This window comes from Leopardus geoffroyi, chromosome B1 (assembly GCF_018350155.1).
Source record: "Leopardus geoffroyi isolate Oge1 chromosome B1, O.geoffroyi_Oge1_pat1.0, whole genome shotgun sequence".
NCBI lineage: Eukaryota > Metazoa > Chordata > Mammalia > Carnivora > Felidae > Leopardus > Leopardus geoffroyi.
The window spans coordinates 71,650,201-71,669,337 of NC_059327.1; the positions used below are offsets into that span (position 1 = coordinate 71,650,201).

At 36.3% G+C, this 19,137-nt stretch overlaps 1 protein-coding gene across 1 annotated transcript in view; it reads left to right on the forward strand.

Annotated features, from left to right (window-relative positions):
- Positions 1-17,141, forward strand: part of ASIC5 (acid sensing ion channel subunit family member 5) — a 29,956-nt gene extending 12,815 nt beyond the window's left edge. The window contains 9 exon segments of the mRNA XM_045474926.1: positions 951-1,100; positions 2,035-2,182; positions 4,688-4,744; positions 7,186-7,353; positions 7,497-7,515; positions 14,191-14,226; positions 14,228-14,277; positions 16,661-16,727; positions 16,976-17,141. Of these exon segments, the coding sequence (XP_045330882.1) occupies positions 951-1,100; positions 2,035-2,182; positions 4,688-4,744; positions 7,186-7,353; positions 7,497-7,515; positions 14,191-14,226; positions 14,228-14,277; positions 16,661-16,727; positions 16,976-17,096 (816 nt within the window). The 3' untranslated portion in view covers positions 17,097-17,141.
- Positions 17,142-19,137: the final 1,996 nt, after the last annotated feature.

Here is a 19,137-nt window from a genome sequence, read left to right on the forward strand (position 1 = left end):
CAGTCAAAGTCACACTTCGAAGTTTGAATTTGGACCTGTCCTTGGGCGAATGATATGTGGTGTGACAGTGTCTCGTGATGCTGGGTAGCAGTAGCTCCCAGACAGCTACGCAATCACCAGCATAAATAACTGATATGCTTACAACCGTTCTGCACCCATACAACCATTCTGTTTCTCATGTTCAGTTCCATATTCTGTCAACTACATGAGATACTCAACATTTTATTATTAAAAAGAGCTTTGAGTTAGATTATTTTGCCCAGCTGTGGACTAAAGTGAGTGCTCTAAGCATGTTTAAGGTAGGTGAGGCTAAACTATGATGCTCAGTAAGTTAGGAGTATTAAACGCACTTTTGATTTATGGTATTTTCACCTTACAATGGCTTTATCAGGATGTAATCTCATTGTACATCAAGGAAGATCTTTAATAACAAAATCACCAGAAGTTTCTTCGTTTTTTTCATCTGGCATAGGATTTATAGAAGAGCATGATGTTAAAGAAATAGTGTAAGTCTCCTCTCTTAGGAGGAAATGAATTTCAATTTTAAAGAAGGCCAGAGATTTTAATTGCAAAGAGACGAAAGGAGCCAAATGATTTTCTAAAACCAATGAAGCGAAGAGAACAGCCACGGAAGAAGCAACTAAAAGGCAACAAGGTGAAGAGAGGGCCGCCAGGAAATCAGATGATTAACAGTCATGATACGTGCTGTGGCATTCATCTAAGGTGAAAAGTAATCTATGGAAACTCTTGACACCTTGACATGTGATTCAACCATGAAAAGTACATCTTAGAGGTGTTTAATTTTCAGTTTTTATATAAAAATTGAACAGTGATATGAAATGTTTGATTTTAAGTAAGTCAAATGCTATCATGAGATAGTATAACTAATTCTTAAACTTTTATAGAATTGATATCAATTTGTAACTTGGAGAAGTTGTTGTCTGTTTCAGGAGGAATTCACTTATGAACAAACCCTTGGTTTTGTTTATGCTGGAATCATCTTTGTTATCCATTCACCACAGAAGGTGCCCCAGATTGATGGTTTAGGCTTGTCGTCACCTGTGGGAATGCATGCACAGGTAACAATCCGCCAAGTCAAGGTAAATAATATTCACAAGGTGTAGAGTCTGAGGGAATCAGGTAAGGTAATAAATGTATATACACATAAATAATACTTCCACTAGAAACCTTTTTCTGCCATGCTCTCAGAAGACCTCTGGAAATTCCATAGTTTCATTTCAGATTCTTTCCCATTACTAGGAGGTAACTATTTAGCAAAAACAATGAATTCACATGTATAACATAAGTGAAAGCTGGGAAACCTGGTAAAATCAACGTAATTTTAAATTCCATTAGAGATGGAAAGGATCAGTAAATATGAAGAGACTCCTAAGTTGCTAAACTGTACGTTTTCTCATGAGATGTTCTGGAAAGAAGAAAAATAAGTGGGAAGAGGAGGAATTTTGGAGTCAGACATGTCTGGCTGATTTCCATCGGCCAGCCTCTTGCTCTGCAATTTCCTTAATTAACTTCCTAAAATTCCATCTCCTTTCTCTGATAAAGATAATATTGTGTTTTCATGGTTATTATGAGGTTTACGTGAAATGACATAAAGAAAGCACTTACCCACTGCCTGGCATAAAATAAGTACTCAATAAAGGATTTTTGTGTGTGTGTATGATTTTGGTTCCTATTTTGTGGGTGGACTGATTAATATGCTAACATATTATTTCCATAAATGATACTATTTTTCTTATATGAGTTAATTTTTAGAGCAGTCTGTCTGATTTTATTAATTCACTACAGGTACAGAGCATTTGGGATATGTGTGAAAGGACCCCTGTTATATCTACCTTCAGGGATTTTCATGTTAATAGAGCAGGCAAAATAGGCAAATGTAGTCAATTAAAAAAAAAAGAATCAAAGAGATCTGAGAAAAAAAGTAAAAATGTATATTAGCTTCTCTTCTTGGAATGGAGATGTATGGATTGACTCAGATAAACTTCCTGAGCCAGGTATTTATTTTGTCTCAAGACAGTCCATCAAGAATACCCCTGGGGAGAATGCAACCCTAACATCAAGCTGCAGAATTTTAGTACCTACAGCACTTCTGGTTGCTTGAAGGAATGCATGGCTCAGCACATACAAGAGCAATGTGGATGTTTACCTTTTCTGCTTCCTGGTAAATAAAGAATGACAAATTTCCCTTATTTAATTTTACCTACTTAATTTGAGTCACAGGAAATGAACGTATCAGAAAATTGTTTTCCATTCTTATGAAATTCTATGCCAGAAAGTCATCCATTTAACAAATACAACCTCCGCTGACAGATTTTAAATCCTGGAGTCATAGTGGAGATTTCTGGAAAAGAAAAGAAAATTGAACGAGGCCCCAATTCTTCTTTTGAGCATGTAAGTCTGGTGCTTTTAAATATCTAAAACCGATCACAGTTTTCTCAATTTGAAAGCAAAATTAGATCATCTATATAAATCTTAACCCCAAATATTTCATCATTGGGAAATTCTTTTCTTTGTGGTTAGAAAAACAACCCAGGCTCCCTTTGCATAGAATTTGGAACATTTCCAAAGTCGTGGATATTGGAAGCAAGCCCTGAAGGATGCAGGAGGGCAGGGTGGATAAGAGCTAGACTCTGACCCAGGCTGTTCATTTCAGCTACACAATTTCTCCTCTATGTGACCTTCAACTAAACCTCTCTGTACCTCCTATAAGCTGGGAAGAATAATAATAGTATCCTAGCTCATGGGATTGTCATAAGGATGAAAGGAGCATGTAAGTAGCTTGAAACCCACCTGACACAGAATACACTCTATATAAACACTGGTTATTTTTATTCAGATTTGCCTCATCCCCCTTCGCCGGCAAATTTATAAAGAAGTGTAGAGTGCATTAAAGGCAATACCAGTTTGGCCCTTTAAATTTGCTGCTATGGCCCATTTCAAGCGCGCGCGAGCGCACATACACACACACACACACACACACACACACACACACACTGGACATACTAATGCTAACTCTGCTCTTATTAACAATGGTTTCCACTTGGCAAACTTCTTAGGAATTTTGAGAATCATCACTTCCTTCTTTCGAGCATTCTGATCATTGGCCTCTGGCCCCTCAAAAACTGCCATTCTGTAAAACTGCTAATGCTGGATCTGATCCATCATTCCTAATTATCTTTCCAAAGTTCCTGGGGAAAAAAAAAATATCTGAACTGATGGATGAACCATAATGTTTATAATTTAAAAATGTGTTACTTCTTACAAGTCAGAAACTGAATTACAAATATGTAATTTTGTAATTTAATTACAAATATGTAATTAGGAGCTAGGCAAAGTGAAATATAAAATACAAAGCATGGCATTTGTGCAAACTTTTGCATATCCCACGTGCTTCCAAAATGGTATCTTATTTGGTTTGATCCTCACATATCCATCTATGTGAGAACATAGACGAGGACGTTAAAAATATAGAGACGTTAAATGAAGCAGCGAAAGTACCTCTACTAACAACTTTCAGAGCCAATCCCCAAAATCAGTTTTTCAGATATGGATTGTTTCCAAAACGTCATTGCTCTTTGCAATGAGAAAAACAGCATTTGAAGAAGCCCCGCATACTTTGGGAAAGACAGGCTTGTTTATCAATTTAATGCTGAAAGTAGATTTTATTTTTGCATTCCTTTCATTTCCTTTACAAAGAGCACTTCTTAGCCAAATGTCTCTGCAAATTATAAGTGGACAATCCCTTTTGGTTATTTTCAAGATCCTTGACTAACATTGAGGCTAACCCCAGAGACCGCATGGGGTTACAGCAGTAGACAATTAGCTATGTTAAGGTGCAATGACTAAAGTTTTAGAATCAGCCTGGAATTAATCCCAGCTCTGCTACATATTGATTTTATAATTTCTCGCAAGGTCCACAGCCAATGATTAACAATATTGGTCCTTACCCGCCCCATACTACCGCTAGAAAGGCAACATACCAAGTGTGCCAGTGTGTATATATATGTTTAAATCACATGTAAGTATTGTAATTACAGGTAAGTTTAAAGCATATGTAAATATGGAAGTGTTCAATCACTAAATTGTACACCGGAAACTAATATTACATTGCAGGTTAACTAACTGGAACTTAGATAAAAACTTTTTTTTTTTTTAAAGAAAATATACTGTATACTATGCATCTTCCAATACCATAAAAAAAAAAAAAAATCAAGCAACCAATCAATGGATAGAAGGAACAGGACAGAAGGTGAGCAAAATGAGCCCAGCCCAGCTCCCCTGCAACTGCTTGGACAAACCACTTTCTGAACCTTAGTTTCTTATTTATAACAATGATGATTCCCACATCACAGGATTAGTGTAGGGACAAATGAGATGATAAGTGTGAGAACAATTTTAAATTTCAAAGCTATGTTTTAAGACATTATCTCCACTTAAATGATTTTGCCTGATACAGATGGAGGAAAAGAAACATGGAAATTAACAAAAACATTACTATTTTTCCTTCCCATGTATATTTACCTTAAGTATTAGCATGGTTTCATAGTTTGTTGTTGTTCTCGCTGTTTTGCAAACAACAAGATGGATGGATAAAATATATTTTTGTCATTAGGTCACTTATTTCATGAAATGTAAAGTCTTTATGTTTAGATTTATTATTTTTAAGGAAATGGGATAGAGTGTGACCTACAAAAGTTTTACAACTGTGCCTCACCTACACTTGGTAAGGGTTTAATTTATTTCTTTATTCTCACGATTTATATGAAAATTGCTCAGAGTGAAACAAGACATTAAACCATAGTGTGGCTAGTGCTGAGATGAAACAGAATAGAGACTGTAAAGAGGAACTTTTTTTTCAATGTTTTTAAAATTAAGAACAGTAGCTTATATAGACATAGACAGTAAAACAAAACAAAACCCTCTGAATTCAAGATGCACCTGAATTAAAGATATTCATTGACCTGGGCACCTGGGTGGCTCAGTGGGTTAAGTGTCAGACTTAAGCTCAGGTCATGATCTCACGGTGTGTGGGTTCAATCCCCATGTCAGGCTCTGTGCTGACAGCTCAGGGCCTGGAGCCTGCTTCAGATTCTCTGTCTCCCTCTCTCTGCCCTCCCTCCACCTGCATGCTCTCTCGCTCTCTCTTTCTCAAAAATAAATAGACATTAAAAAATTCTTATGAAAAACAGATATTCAGTGACAAAGTCACAGCAGAAAGCTTTGATTCTTATTTGTTTTCTTTAAAAAAAAAAGTGTATTTTTTTTTAAAGTGTATTTATTTTGAGAGACAGAGGGAGTATGAGCAGGGGAGAGGTAAGGAGAGAGATAGAGAATCCCAAGCAGGCTCTGTGCTGTCAGTGCAGAGCCCAACGTGGGGCTCTATCTCACGAATTGTGAGATCCTGACCTGAATTGAGATCAAGAGACAGATGCTTGACTGACAGAGCCACCCAGGCACCGCGTGATTTTTATTTCCAACTTTTGTGTTTTTTCAATTTTATAGTTTTGTATAATCAAAATAGCCTTGCTTTTTTTTTTCTTATTACATAAATAAAGCAAGCTTGTTGTGACTAGTTCCAACATTACAGAACAGAGAAAAATCTTGCGGAGATCAGTACAAGTTGCATCACTCCGAGAATTATTATCATTATTTAGGTGACCATCCTCTCATTTATTCATTTCGCTATACACCGCATTATATGTAAATGCTTATATAAATTTTTATGCAAATGAGACCAATACCATACACGCCACCTTTACTGAGTACAACTTCTTTTTAAGCAATATTTTTTTTTACTTTCATATTATTTATCTTAACTCCGAACCAATGTTAATACTCTAGTATATTCTACTTTTATTTTTTTCCACATAAATAGGTTCGTATTTATGATGGTAAATCATTGCTTTTTAAAATTAAAATAGAATAATATTCTATAAAACTTGCTGTTCTATCCCATTGTGGAAATATCTCCAGGACACCAGGAATAGAATGAGAAGTTTCTTTTCCATTGTTGTAAAATATTTCATGGAATGGATACGGGTAGAAGGAACCTGATGTATTTTTTAATATCTTTCAAGCTGAATATGCAGAAGTCAGATTATTGACCAGTGGAGTTAGGAGTTACGTTGTCAAATTTCTTATGATTTCCTATCCCTGATGGAGGCTGGAGAGAAAGTTTGGGGAAATAAATCATGCATGCAGTCCTTCAGGGAGTGTGGAGTGATAATGGGTTACACAGAAAAATGTGTGCTATGACAGCATGTGTGTGTGAGTGGATGTGTTTGTGTGAGTTGAAGGAAAGGATGGTGTTTATTACCAGAATAAAGAACTAGAGAAAGCAAGCAAAAGTCATGCCCTAAAGAAGTATCATACTTAGATTCCGGAGAAGAAACCCAAAGTTTGCCATTAATCAGGGAGTCTTGGTAAACAAAGCATTCACAAGAACAAAGAGTTTCCATACCAAAACTACAGGGAAGAACAAGAAAGGAATATTTACCCAGAGTAAGGAGCAGAGAGATTGGGTACCAGGATGTGGTCCAAAGGAAAGCTGGAGACAAATACCACCTCCTGCAGGGGATTTTTCAAGGATACATTTGCATCGATAGCCTGATTGCTCTACAGAAGTCAAGACAAGACAGAGGACGGAGAACCTCGGTGGTTGAGTCAGAAGTCACTAGGTCCACAGCTACAAGATAATCTGAACACCCAGCCATGTATTTTACGCTGTTAGAACTTGAGATAAACCGCAGGATAAGTTTACTTTAAACCTGAGTCATTGGCTTTCAGGATTATATTTCAAAGTTCCTCTCAAAGTGATATAAGGTCACACAAACAACTTTCCATCTTTCTCCTGTCTGAATGCATACTATTTTATGGAGATAAACCCAAAGAATTTCTAGAAAAAACTTCTCATTTCTCACAAAGGTCAGAAGCCAGTGACTCAATGAATTTAAAAGATAATTCCTATGTTTCATATTCTGTCTCCTTCACTGTATTTATGTTAAAATATAAAATATAAACACCATTTGTTAAGACAGTGATGATAGAAATTGTTAACCACGTTTTTAGCATTGAAAATCAAATGATAAAATTTTAAAAAGCTCTTTCCTCCCAACTGTGAAATGATCCCCTTTTCTCAATATCCTGTCCTGATTTTCATTTCAGACTACATTAAAGTTAAGGAATCATGTACAATGGGAAAATATAATTCTAGCTGCCCTGTTCCTTGTGAAGAAACAGAATACCCTGCTACTATTTCTTATTCTATTTTTCCAAGTCAAAAAGCTTTGAAATATCTTTCCAAGAAGTTAAATCAAGTCAGGAATAGATCAGGTAATCTTTTTCAGTCTTGTAAATTCCTTGAAATCAGCACGAATATTTTGTTTACTCAAAACTCTTAAAGGCCGAGAAAACAAAATTCTGATCAATCAAAGGAGGCAAAGACTTATGTCACTCAATTAACAATGAAAACCTAGAATTTTAAAAGTACATAAGGTCATGCCCTTGAATCCTTTAATTGTGTGAAAACTAAAATGAGGCCTGCTTGAGAAATTTGCTCATGATCTCACCCTTGTTGACCCAACTGGAGAAAGTAATAGTACTGACTAATATTAGTTGATGCTTTAAAGTATGAAAACCTCCAGGACACCTGGGTGGCTCGGTCAGTTGGGTGTCTGACTTTGACTCAGGTCATGATCTCACGATTTGTGAGTTCAAGCCCTGCGTCAGGCTCCGTGCTGACAGCTCAGAGCCTGGATCCTGCTTTAGATTCTGTGTCTCCTGCTCCTTCTGCCCCTTCCCAGCTCACTCTGTCTCTCTCTGTCTCAAAAATAAATAAACATTAAAAAAATTAAAGTGTGAAAACTCCTTACCTGCATAGCACATAGTTTGTTTTAATAACTGTAAGGTTGATGGAACACAAATTATTTTTCTCATTTTACAGGTAAGGAAACTGAAGCACACCATATCTCATGTAAATGTCCTATAAAGGTAGTCAGTGGCACAGAAAGAACTTATGCCCAAGACTTATGACCACAGATTCCTTGTATTTTTCCACACAGATATATACTTCCAAGTTTCATTAACTGAGGATTACATTAGGTCTCTTTCTGCTACACCATTAGAAATTGCAAGTCAAACTTCATGGAGAACTCTTTTAAAATCAGGGAGCAGCCTTAACATTTCTCTTTGTTTCGTGTTTATATTTTTAAGTTGAGCACCTGAAACAGCAACATAGTACACTGGTGTTTGCAATTTCATTTAATATAATTAAAATATATTAACTAATTAAAAGCTGATTTACTTTTGCACAGCCCGGTATCTAACGGTAAAGGCATGTTTTGAATCCAGTGTTATCCTGGTATTTATTTTAATGAAATAAATAAAATACTCTCCCCATGTAAATACCCAAACAATAAAGTGATCTTTAAAAATCAGAAAGTGGGGCAACTGGCTGGCTGGGTTGATTAAGGGTCTGACTTTGGCTCAAGTCATGATCTCACAGTTTGTGGGCTTGAGCCCCACATCAGGCTCTACGGTGACAGCTCAGAGCCTGGAGCCTGCTTTGGATTCTGTGTCTCTCTCCCTCTCTGCCCCTCCCCTGCTCATGCTCTCTTTCTCTCTCTCTCTCTCTTTCTCTCTCTCTCTCTCTTTCTCTCTCTCTCTCAGAAATTAGAAACATTTAAAACATTTTTAAATCAGAAGGAGAAAGTACTTTCATCAAGACAGGGTTGATAAGGTATGATTTCAAATACTTAGCAGATAAAAAGAAGAAAAGGCTAGAAAATTTGCAATGATCTCTGTTAATGGTTTTGTATCCAGTACAGATGTCTCTTTGTATTCCATTTTAATATGTGAAAGTGATTTATGTATGGTATTATTTCTGTTATACTAAAATATGACCAAGAAGAGTACTTTGTGTGACTTTTGGCTGCTAGAGATCTCCCGAGTTTCATCATTATTTAATATGCAAAGAATGTAGGCATGATTTTGGAGACATATCGGTGAATTAGAAAAGAACCCATGTATAACAAAGATGATCCTAGAGAACATTGAGAGGTTTTTTTTTTCCCTAAAACTTAGATTATTATAAATTTCTTTCCAATTAATCTTATCACACAATGGATATGTGAGGACCTCACATGGTTGTGAAGAGTTGAGGCCATTACTGCGAGGATAGGGCGAGTCGCTAAACTGAGGCAGCGGAATGCAGGGTGTCCAAATCATAGATGGAGCTGGTGGTTAGAAACCACACATATAATTAGGAAACTGGCTTGGGCACAGGTACCAGAAATCAAAGAGTAATAAATCAGAAAACACAAATGCCAGGAGAGCAGATGTGAAATCTCAGCCGCGGTAAGATTTGAAACAAAGCAACTTCCAACATACATGAAGACTTGTCTGTGTTTCTTCCGTGCACACAAGCCAACCTCAGACTATGACCAGTCCAGGGCCTCATGTGGCAGCTGCCAAACCCCATTAGAAAGATGATAGGAAGCTTAGCTTGACTAAGGTAGGCAGTTTGCAAGTGAATATAAAGATAAATTTTGGCTGAATCCAGGCCAATTCCATTAGCAAAACAAATGAACTTTGTGAATTGTTCTGTTTTAATTTGACAATTTTTCAAGTAAAAACTGTATGAAATTGTTTGTTTTATGCAAAACTAATTCATTCCCCTTAATACAGCACTCGTACTCAAGCAACTGGAAGTCCTTATTTAGTGTTTTGTAAACGCAATATACTCTCGATTTTTATGTTGATCTCCTTACTGTTATTAAAACCCGAATATGTTATAATTGTGCCTCCCCTGACACAAACAAATATTCTTGGACTTAAATCCCAAACAATTTCATTATCTTCAAGAAGCATAGATTCAATGAGAGCCAAATTACTAGGCAAGGCACATGCCTGCGAGAAGTAGAATAAATGTCACACTATTTTGTAAGGGATGAATTTATCTTCTCTCAAAAACACAGATGGATAATGATTGGAAACAGTTATGAGGTTTGTGCTTAGGAAATGAAACAATATTATCAGTGTACATGCAAATTAGGACCACAATGGAGAGTAAGAAGATTGCAGTATTGCTAAAGTTATTGGACTTCCAAGACTTTATTATTTCCTTCACCTTGGCAGCTGTTTTATTATTTGTAAATATGGCAGTGCCTCCTGATTATCAACTTAAATAAAATACATTCTCCTGTCACCCTGGGTTAAACCAGTGGAAATTAAGTAAACATATTAATGATATATTTTGAAGTAAGTGTACTTAGGAATATTGATTTCTAACTGTGAACAATTAGGAGAGTGATTTACAGCCATGTTCCTTAGATATATGAGAAAACACCACATAATTCCAAGAAACATTGCTAATAGGATTCATTCTTATTGTTGCCATCTGAAAAATCGTCAGGTGGTTGGTTTCCACCTCAGCTTATAAACAGACAGGTTAATATGTACCCCTTCCTTCATTGGTTTCATCTTCAATTTGTTCCCTTATTTCTTCATTTTACAAATATGTACTGAGCACCTACTCTGTGTCAGGATTTGAGGTGTTCTAGGCATTAAGTTTACCTCACTGAACAAAAGACAAAAACCCTGACTTGTTGTACTTATTCCCACGGGGGTGAAGATGAACAATAAATATATAAGTCATATCAGATGGTGCTAAGTGCTGTGGAGAGAAAGGAAGCAGAAAAAGGGCCCGAGGAAGCCAGAGTCAGGAAGAGCTGTTCTTAGGGTTGAGGATTGCAATAAAGTAAGATCTTCCTGAGAAGGTGGCAGCTGAGCAAAGATCTAAAGGAGTGGTTCTCGAACTTTTTGATCTCAAGGTCCCTTTGCATTCTTAGAAGTTACTGAAGAGTCCAATGAGCTTTTATTTGTGTGAGTTGTATCAATATTTGTCATATTGAAAATTTAAACTATAAAAATGTTATTTATTAATTCATTTGAAACTAATAATAAATTACTCTATGGCAACATTAGATAAAAGATTTTTATAAACAATCACTATTTTCAGAAATATAAAATTTAGGAAGAAGAGTAGTATTGTTTTAGAATATTGTAAATTTCTTCAGTGTCTGGCTTAATAGAAGCCAGCTAGATTCTCATTTTTTCATTTAATCTGTTGGTTCATGTTGCTTTGGTTGAAGACTGTGAAGAAAACTTTAGGTCAAACAGATATGTAGTTGGGAAAGACAGGCATATTTTAATAGCTTTTGTGGATATGTGACACGTTTCTTTGATAACACATCAGAACTCAACAAGTGAAGTTTCTTACATGTTCATTATAATACGCATCTTGTGGTTGCCCCATGGGGAGTGGAATTAACTCTCTACTCAAAATTTGATTTGGATGTTGGGACCCATGATGCCACACTCGCATCAAGGGAGTATGAAAAAATTCATCGTCATATAATGAGACTTTCTGGGAAGTCCCTGGGGTCTCCCAAGCAGATCCTCTGTTGGCTTGAGAGAACAAGGAGAGGCAGCCATCTTTGCCCTGCAATGTGGTTATGAATTAAGACTTGGCTTACAAATCCCAAGGGTTTGAACTTTCCCAGGTACCAAAGGAGAAAGTGCATGGGCTTTCCTATCAGTTTATCTCTTATGGGATAGGAAGAGGCAAGGATGGCACTGGAAAGCTGCCATTTGAAAGTAGTGATATATCAAAACATCTCAATGAAGTTTTTTACTTAAATACATTAATATCTCTTGGTCTTGTACTTTCAATGGATCTTTCATCCATGAATGATTTTGAACGTTATTTCTTGGTCATTAGAAAAATTCTAGGGGCGCTTGGGTGGCTCAGTTAGTGAAGCATCAGAGTCTTGATTTCAGCTCAGGTCATGATCTCACAGTTCGTGGGATCGAGGCCCTCATTGGGCACCACGCTGACAGCACAGGGCCTACTTGGGATGCTGTCTCTTCCACTTTCTCTGTCCCTTTCCCACTCATGCTCTCTCTCTCTCTCTCAAAATAAATAAGCATTAAAAAAAGAAAAAAATTCTCTGAGTTGTGCAGATCTTCCAAATATTGATCCATTTTATTATATAATATATATTTCATTTTAATATCATTATTTATCAGAAAAGTCTTTAAAAATTGGGGAGTTGTCAAGCTCATCATAGCAGACACAAATTCTCCAAAATTCTAACTGTCACATTAAAACCTAGGCTCAAAATTTATATTATTATTTTCTATTAATTTTTTTTAATGTTTATTTACCTTTGAGAAAGACAGAAGGTGCATGGGGGAGGGGCCAAGAGAGAGGGAGTCACAGAATCTGAAGCAAGCTCCAAGCTGTCAGCGCAGGGCCTGACATGGGGCTCAAACCCACAAGCTGTGAAACATGACCTGAGCCGAAGTTGGATGCTTAACTGAGCCACCCAGGTGCCCCTCGAAATTTATTATTAACTACAAATCTTATCAGCTGTTGAAGCAACAAGTCATTGTGTTCATTTCTGTGACAATGTCCACCAAATATCATAGTCTGAATAACCATAGTTTGCCAGTTTGCTAGCTTTCTTGAAATAACAATCACAGTGAAAATATCACATGATATGATATGTTCGTTTATTATGAAAATAATTTTGACTTCATGAACCCCCCAAAAAGATATCAGGGACCCCTAAGTGTCTGTGACCACACTTTGAAAACTACTGATCTAAAGGAGATATAAGAATTAGCCTCAGTGATAAATGGTGGAAGAACATTCCAGCAGGAGGGAAAATCAAATGCAGAGGAAGATTCTAAGCCAACAGCATGCCTCAGGTACGGATAGAGCACAATGGAGGTTGGTGTGGCAGGAAGCAGTATAAGCAATGACCAAGGATGGTAGGGCATGAGTTGAGAAAGTTCAAAGTGGGTGGGTGACAGAGGTAGGGCCATGGAGTTTTACTTAGAGTATACTGGGGAGTATCTAGGGAGTTTTGAGCAAAAGAGTGATATGGTTTGTTAGTTGCAGAAGTATTATTTTGATCATTGTGTGAAGAAAATAGGATATACAGATATTGCAGTGAAATACATTAAAGTTGGAAGTGGAAAGACCAATCAGAAAGCTATTGGAAAAATCCAGGTGAGATGGATTCTGTACATATTTTGAAGGTAAAGCAAATATTTACCGATGGATTTGGCTGTGTATTGTTAATACCTTATAAATGGAGGAAATGTGAAGAGTTTGACTTGGAATATGTTCAATTTGAAATACCTATTGAACATTCAAAGAAAAATACCATGAGACAACTGGATATGTTATTCAAGTTCAAAGTAAGATCTGAGCTGGGGTGGGGACAGAGTGTGAGGGCATCCAAGGCTATCTGAAGAGATATTTTAAAATAATTTTTATTCACTTTGGTCTCAAGTAAAGATTTCTAGAAGACACTAGGAAAACAGTCTGTCCTAATATATTAATGATATAAATGACTGCCATTTATTGAACACCCAGTATATACCAGATTCTATGCCAATTCTTTACATACATTATTTAATTTCTCCTCACATAGCTTTAAAATCCCAACTCTTGGGGTGCCTGGTGGCTCAGTCGATTCAGTGTCTGACTTTGGCTGAGGTCATGATCTTGCAGTCCGTGAGTTCAAGCCCCATGTCAGGCTCTGTGCTGACGGCTCAGAGCCTGCAGCTTGCTTTGCATTCTGTGTCTCCCTTTCTTCTGCTCCTCCCCCACTCACTCTCTGTCTCTCTCTCAAAAATAAAAATAAACATTAAAAAAAATAATAAATCAAATCAAATCCAATCCAATCCTGACTCTAAAATCCCCACTACAGATGAGGAAACCAAGGTTCCAGAAACCCACATGGTTTCTCCAGGATCACACAAGTAACAAAAGACAAGATTTGAATTCAGATCAGACACATACTTAAATGTTTGTAAATATTCCAATCTACTCAATAGATATTAACATTTAATGTCTTTTTCCAATTTTCTCAGGAATAAGCCATAGAAAAATTATTGGATCTGGGGAAAAATTCTTCTCCTTAAATACCAACATGGCAAGAGTACCTTCCAAATGTAACAAGCTATTGTGATTACAGTGCTGTGTTTAATTCAACATTAAGTGACAACTGAATTAAAAATGAATATTAATTTCATCAAATAAGCATTAAAAGTAATGCTGACAATCTTGAGCCAGATTAACTCTGTTTTTATCCCCAGGGAGAATCTTGTGAACATTGAAATAAACTACAGTGACTTATACTATAACTCAGCAGCAAAAGGCAGTGAGTGTGTCTGAGTTACTTGGTAAGTGTTAATTTACTTGTTCTTCAATTTTTAAGACATTTTCTCTCAGGTTGTTGGTTTTTTTTTCCTTTTGTACTTAAGGTTTTAGCTTCTCAACGGAGAAGTGATAGTGCTAGTCTTCGTCTGTCATTTAAATCTGACATTTTCCCTCTCCCTAGACACACATCCAGTAAACCTCACACCGGGTTTCACCAAGAAAGGCTGACATTCATATTTGAACTCAGCATCTTGCTTTCCTTTCAGACACTGGGCACTCCTCCCTGCCAAGCAACTGACTATTATAGAGTGTTTCAGCAATCCTGCTTCTGAGTAGATAAGCATCTCAGACATCCACACAGAACTCCACTCAGACTGGAGCGAAAAGAAGAGACTGAGCGAGTAGAATTTAATCTTTTTGTACTTCCAATTTATTATTTATTTATTTATTATATACTTTATTGTCAAGTTAGCTAACATACAGTGTACATGGTGCGCTCTTGGCTTCGGGAGTAGATTCCTGTGATTCACCGCTCACTCAAAACACCCAGTGCTCATCCCAACAAGTGCCTTCCTCAGTGCCCACCACTGATTGTCCTGCCCATCCCCCTGCCACCCCACTCTCTTCCACCCTTAGTTTGTTCTCTGTATTTAAAGTCTCTTATGGCTGGCTTCCCTGTTTGTAAGTATATATTTTTTTCTTTCCCTTCCCCCATGATCTTCTGCGACATTTCTCAACTTTCACCTATGAGTGAAAACGTATATCTGTCTTTTGCTGACTGACTTATTTCACTTAGTGTAATACCCTCCAGTTCCGTCCACCTTGTTGCAAATAGCAAGATTTCATTCTTTTTCATTGCCAAGTAGTATTCCATTGTATATATGTACCACTTCTTCTTTATCCATTCATGAGGTGATGGACATTTGAGCTCCTTCCATAATTTGGCTATTGTTGATAGTGCTGCTATAAACATTGGGGTACATATGCCCCCATGAATCAGCACTCAAGTAAAATTCAATCTTTAAGTTACAAGCATTGTCTGTTCATGTCCTTAACAAATTTAAAATTGCTGATTTTGTAGATCTTATTGCATATTTACAGGAAGTGATGTAGGAGACAGTAGAGAGTATCAATCAGGCAAAATAACAGCAATCACACGTGGGCAGCTAAGACCCTAAATGGGGAGGAAATATACAAATTTCTCAAAGGTCTAGAGGCAACTTATATTTCACTACCAAACTGTACGAAAAAATAGCATGATTCTAAGAATGGTCCAAGGCAATGAGAAAAAGATTAATAATGTAATCTATTTAAGAAGTCAGTGCTACAGGGGCACCTGAGTGGCTCAGTCAGTTAAGAGACTGACTTCAGCTCAGGTCATGATCTCGCAGTTCATGGGTTTGAGCCCTGCATAAGACTCTGTGCTGACAGCTCAGAGCCTGGAACCTGCTTCAGATTCCAGATCCCTCTACTCCTCCCTCACTCATTATTATTATTAAAATAATAAACATAAACATAAAAAATTTTAATAAACATTTAAAAAAATAATTTAAAAAAAAGAAGTCAGTGCTACAGTAGTCAAATTCAGAGACAAAAAGTTGGATGGTGGTTGCCAGGGGCTGAGGGGAATGGGAGACTGGAGAGATTTTTAAATGGGTACAGGGTTTCAGTTGGGGGGATAAAAAAGTTCTGGAGACGGACGTTGGTGATGGCTGCACTACAGTGGGAATGTACGTAGTGCCACAGAACTACATGCTTAAAATCTATTAATATGGCAAATTTTGTGTCACATTTTACTACAACTAAGCACAATCAATAAAGACAAATGTAGATTTTAAAAATTTCTTAAAGAGAAGGCAATACTGTGCTAACATATTTTAGTTAGATGAAATATTACAAGTGCTTAAAAAGAAATAGTTTGGACGTTAGAATTCACAAATTGCTTCACAAATTGTTTCTGGAAAACATCATCATTCAATTAGTCACCTGAATGTTACATTTCTGTTCATTTAGCACATGGAAATGAATTTGTAATTGTCTAAGATGTTTTATTGATTTGCCTCAATTTATTATCTTCCAAAATCTTTGAGTTATATTTTTGGAAACAGATTTTATAATTGCTTTCTCTCCCTCTCTCTCTCTCTCTCTCTCTCTCTCTCTCTCTCATCAGTTGGTTAATTCTTTCTCTGTAACTCTCTCCTTTTTGAGATGATTTACATAAATATTATTTTAAGATATCATTAATTTATATTACTTTATACCAATCTTAACATAATACAACTAATTAATTTTCATATAATGGTTAATCTATTAGCTTCAAATAATTTAAACTCTAGTAATGTTTGATGTGCCTTTTATAAAAGACACATTATTTATTTGATTTCATTATTGGCTTTATTACATCAGATGTTGGTGGTCAACTGGACCTATTTTGTGGGGCCAGCATGATTACAATTATAGAAATTATTGAATATATATTCACCAATTTCTTTTTTTTTTTTTTTTAACGTTTATTTATTTTTGGGACAGAGAGAGACAGAGCATGAACGGGGGAGGGGCAGAGAGAGAGCATGAACGGGGGAGGGGCAGAGAGGGGCGGAAACAGGCTCCAGGCTCTGAGCCATCAGCCCAGAGCCTGATGCGGGGCTCGAACTCACGGACTGCGAGATCGTGACCTGGCTGAAGTCGGACGCTTAACCGACTGCGCCACCCAGGCACCCCTATATTCACCAATTTCTACTGGATGTGCATTTTGTTCTTGCTGAAGATACCTCAAATGACCCAGGGGTCTCCTCCACCTCAGCATCATCTGAAGAAGAGAAATCACATAGAAGAACACTAATGTTCACATAGGACAAAAGCTTTTGTTTTTCTCTTCATAATACCTTCAAATTTCTTCATGACTAATTCACTGTTATGTAATTTTATCTTATATTTTGGGAATTCAATAAAAGCCACTGTAGGTATCTATCTCTTTATACATCTTTATCTCTGTCTATACTTATGTGTATATCTATAATATATATATATATATATATATATATATATACATTACATATATATAATATATATATACACACACACATACACACACACACACACACACACACACATGCATACACATACAGGGAGAGAGAGAAAAAAAAAAAAGAGAGAGAGAGAGCAGGCAGGTACTATTTTTTTTTTTTCAACATTGAATTCCCAGCACCTACAACAGTAGAGATGGTGTAGTAGGCATTTCATAATTTTTTTTTAATGAATGAATGTATAATGTAAAAGGACATTCTTTGTGTCCTTTATGTTCTTATGTCCTATGTAAAAATGCAAACTGGACCTGGTAAATGAACTGTATGTGAGGAGAAAAGATACTTTTTTATTCTGGAAATAAGATGTGCAATCTGTGCTTTACAAAATTTCTGAGAATATTTATTTTCACTAAAATTAAACGTAATTTTATTTTACTTTGTCTGGAAAGTTATACTGTATAGCTGTATAACTTTTTTAGGGGCAGGAATCTCTATGTATTTCCTATACAGGTGGATATTTAAATCTATTTAAAAGTAAAGTTAAATTTATTTAAGTTTATTGGTATATTGGTATATTGGGAGTACATAGTGTTTTGTCAGTTTCTCCACATATCTCCATGTGCTTATTTAATCAATCAACCTGCTTTCAGCCTCTCAGAATATTCAATCAATGGTGAATTATTCAGAAGTCTTGTCAAAAACATTTAAGAAATAATCATCAAGTCATAGAATTCTAACCCCAAACTCATTCTAGTGCTGCCAGGTGTCATTTCTTTTCCAGCCACATGAGAATAACATCTGAAAAGTTTTAAGGTGTTGTTTTCAAGTTTATTTATAAGCAAGTGCTTAGTGCTGTGGAGATAAGGCCAGTGCAATTAGACAGGACTCAGTCGAATGAGGAATATGTTTATCTCATGACCTGGCCATCCCTATCATGACAAATACTTCAGAGGAATTCTCTCCCTGAGATGTGACAGGCTAGAAGCTGCTTCATCCTTATAGCTATCATTGGGGAGACCTACAGCAATGGCGTGGGTACATGCCATGCAAGACTAAGCAGCAGAGGGACACTATGGATTAAATGTGATTCCCCCCAAATGCTGATATATTGATAAATCTTAAAAAATAAAGTGTTAAGTAAAGAAAAGTTTAAAATATAAAACACTCCTGGGGTACCTGGGTGGCTCAGTTGGTTATACATCTGACTTGATTTTGGCTCCGGTTGTGATCTGAAGGTTTGTGAGATCCAACCCTACGTCGGGCTCCACACTGACAGCATGGCGATTCTGGGATTCTCTCTCTCCCTCCCTCTCTGCCTTCCCCCAGTGTCTCTCTCTTTCTCTCAAAATAAATAAACATATATATATATATATATATATATATATATATATATACACACACATACATATAACATATATATTATAATTTATATAACATATATATAACATATATATATAAGACTCCAAAACTCTATAATGTGATAGTTTATGTAAATTGAATATGCATGCACACAGAGCAAGTATGTTATGTCTTTAAGAGAACACATATTTAAAAAGTAAACAAAAATATCACATTAAATATTTACATAAAAACACATCAGAAAGATTGCCTGTAGTGGAAAGGGGAATGAGAAGTGGAGAAATATATAAGGTAATAAAGAAACAAGAAATAAAATAAGAAATAAGAAATAAATAAGGTAAATAAACCAATAAACAGAAAATATAGGACTGATGATACTGCAGAGTGAGAAGTAACTCATTTCTCTACCCTGTGGACCAAAATCTAGCATAAAATATTTGGCTGCAAAGCCATGAGTTTTTTTTGTTTATTTTTGGTTTTGGTTTTGTTTTGTGACCG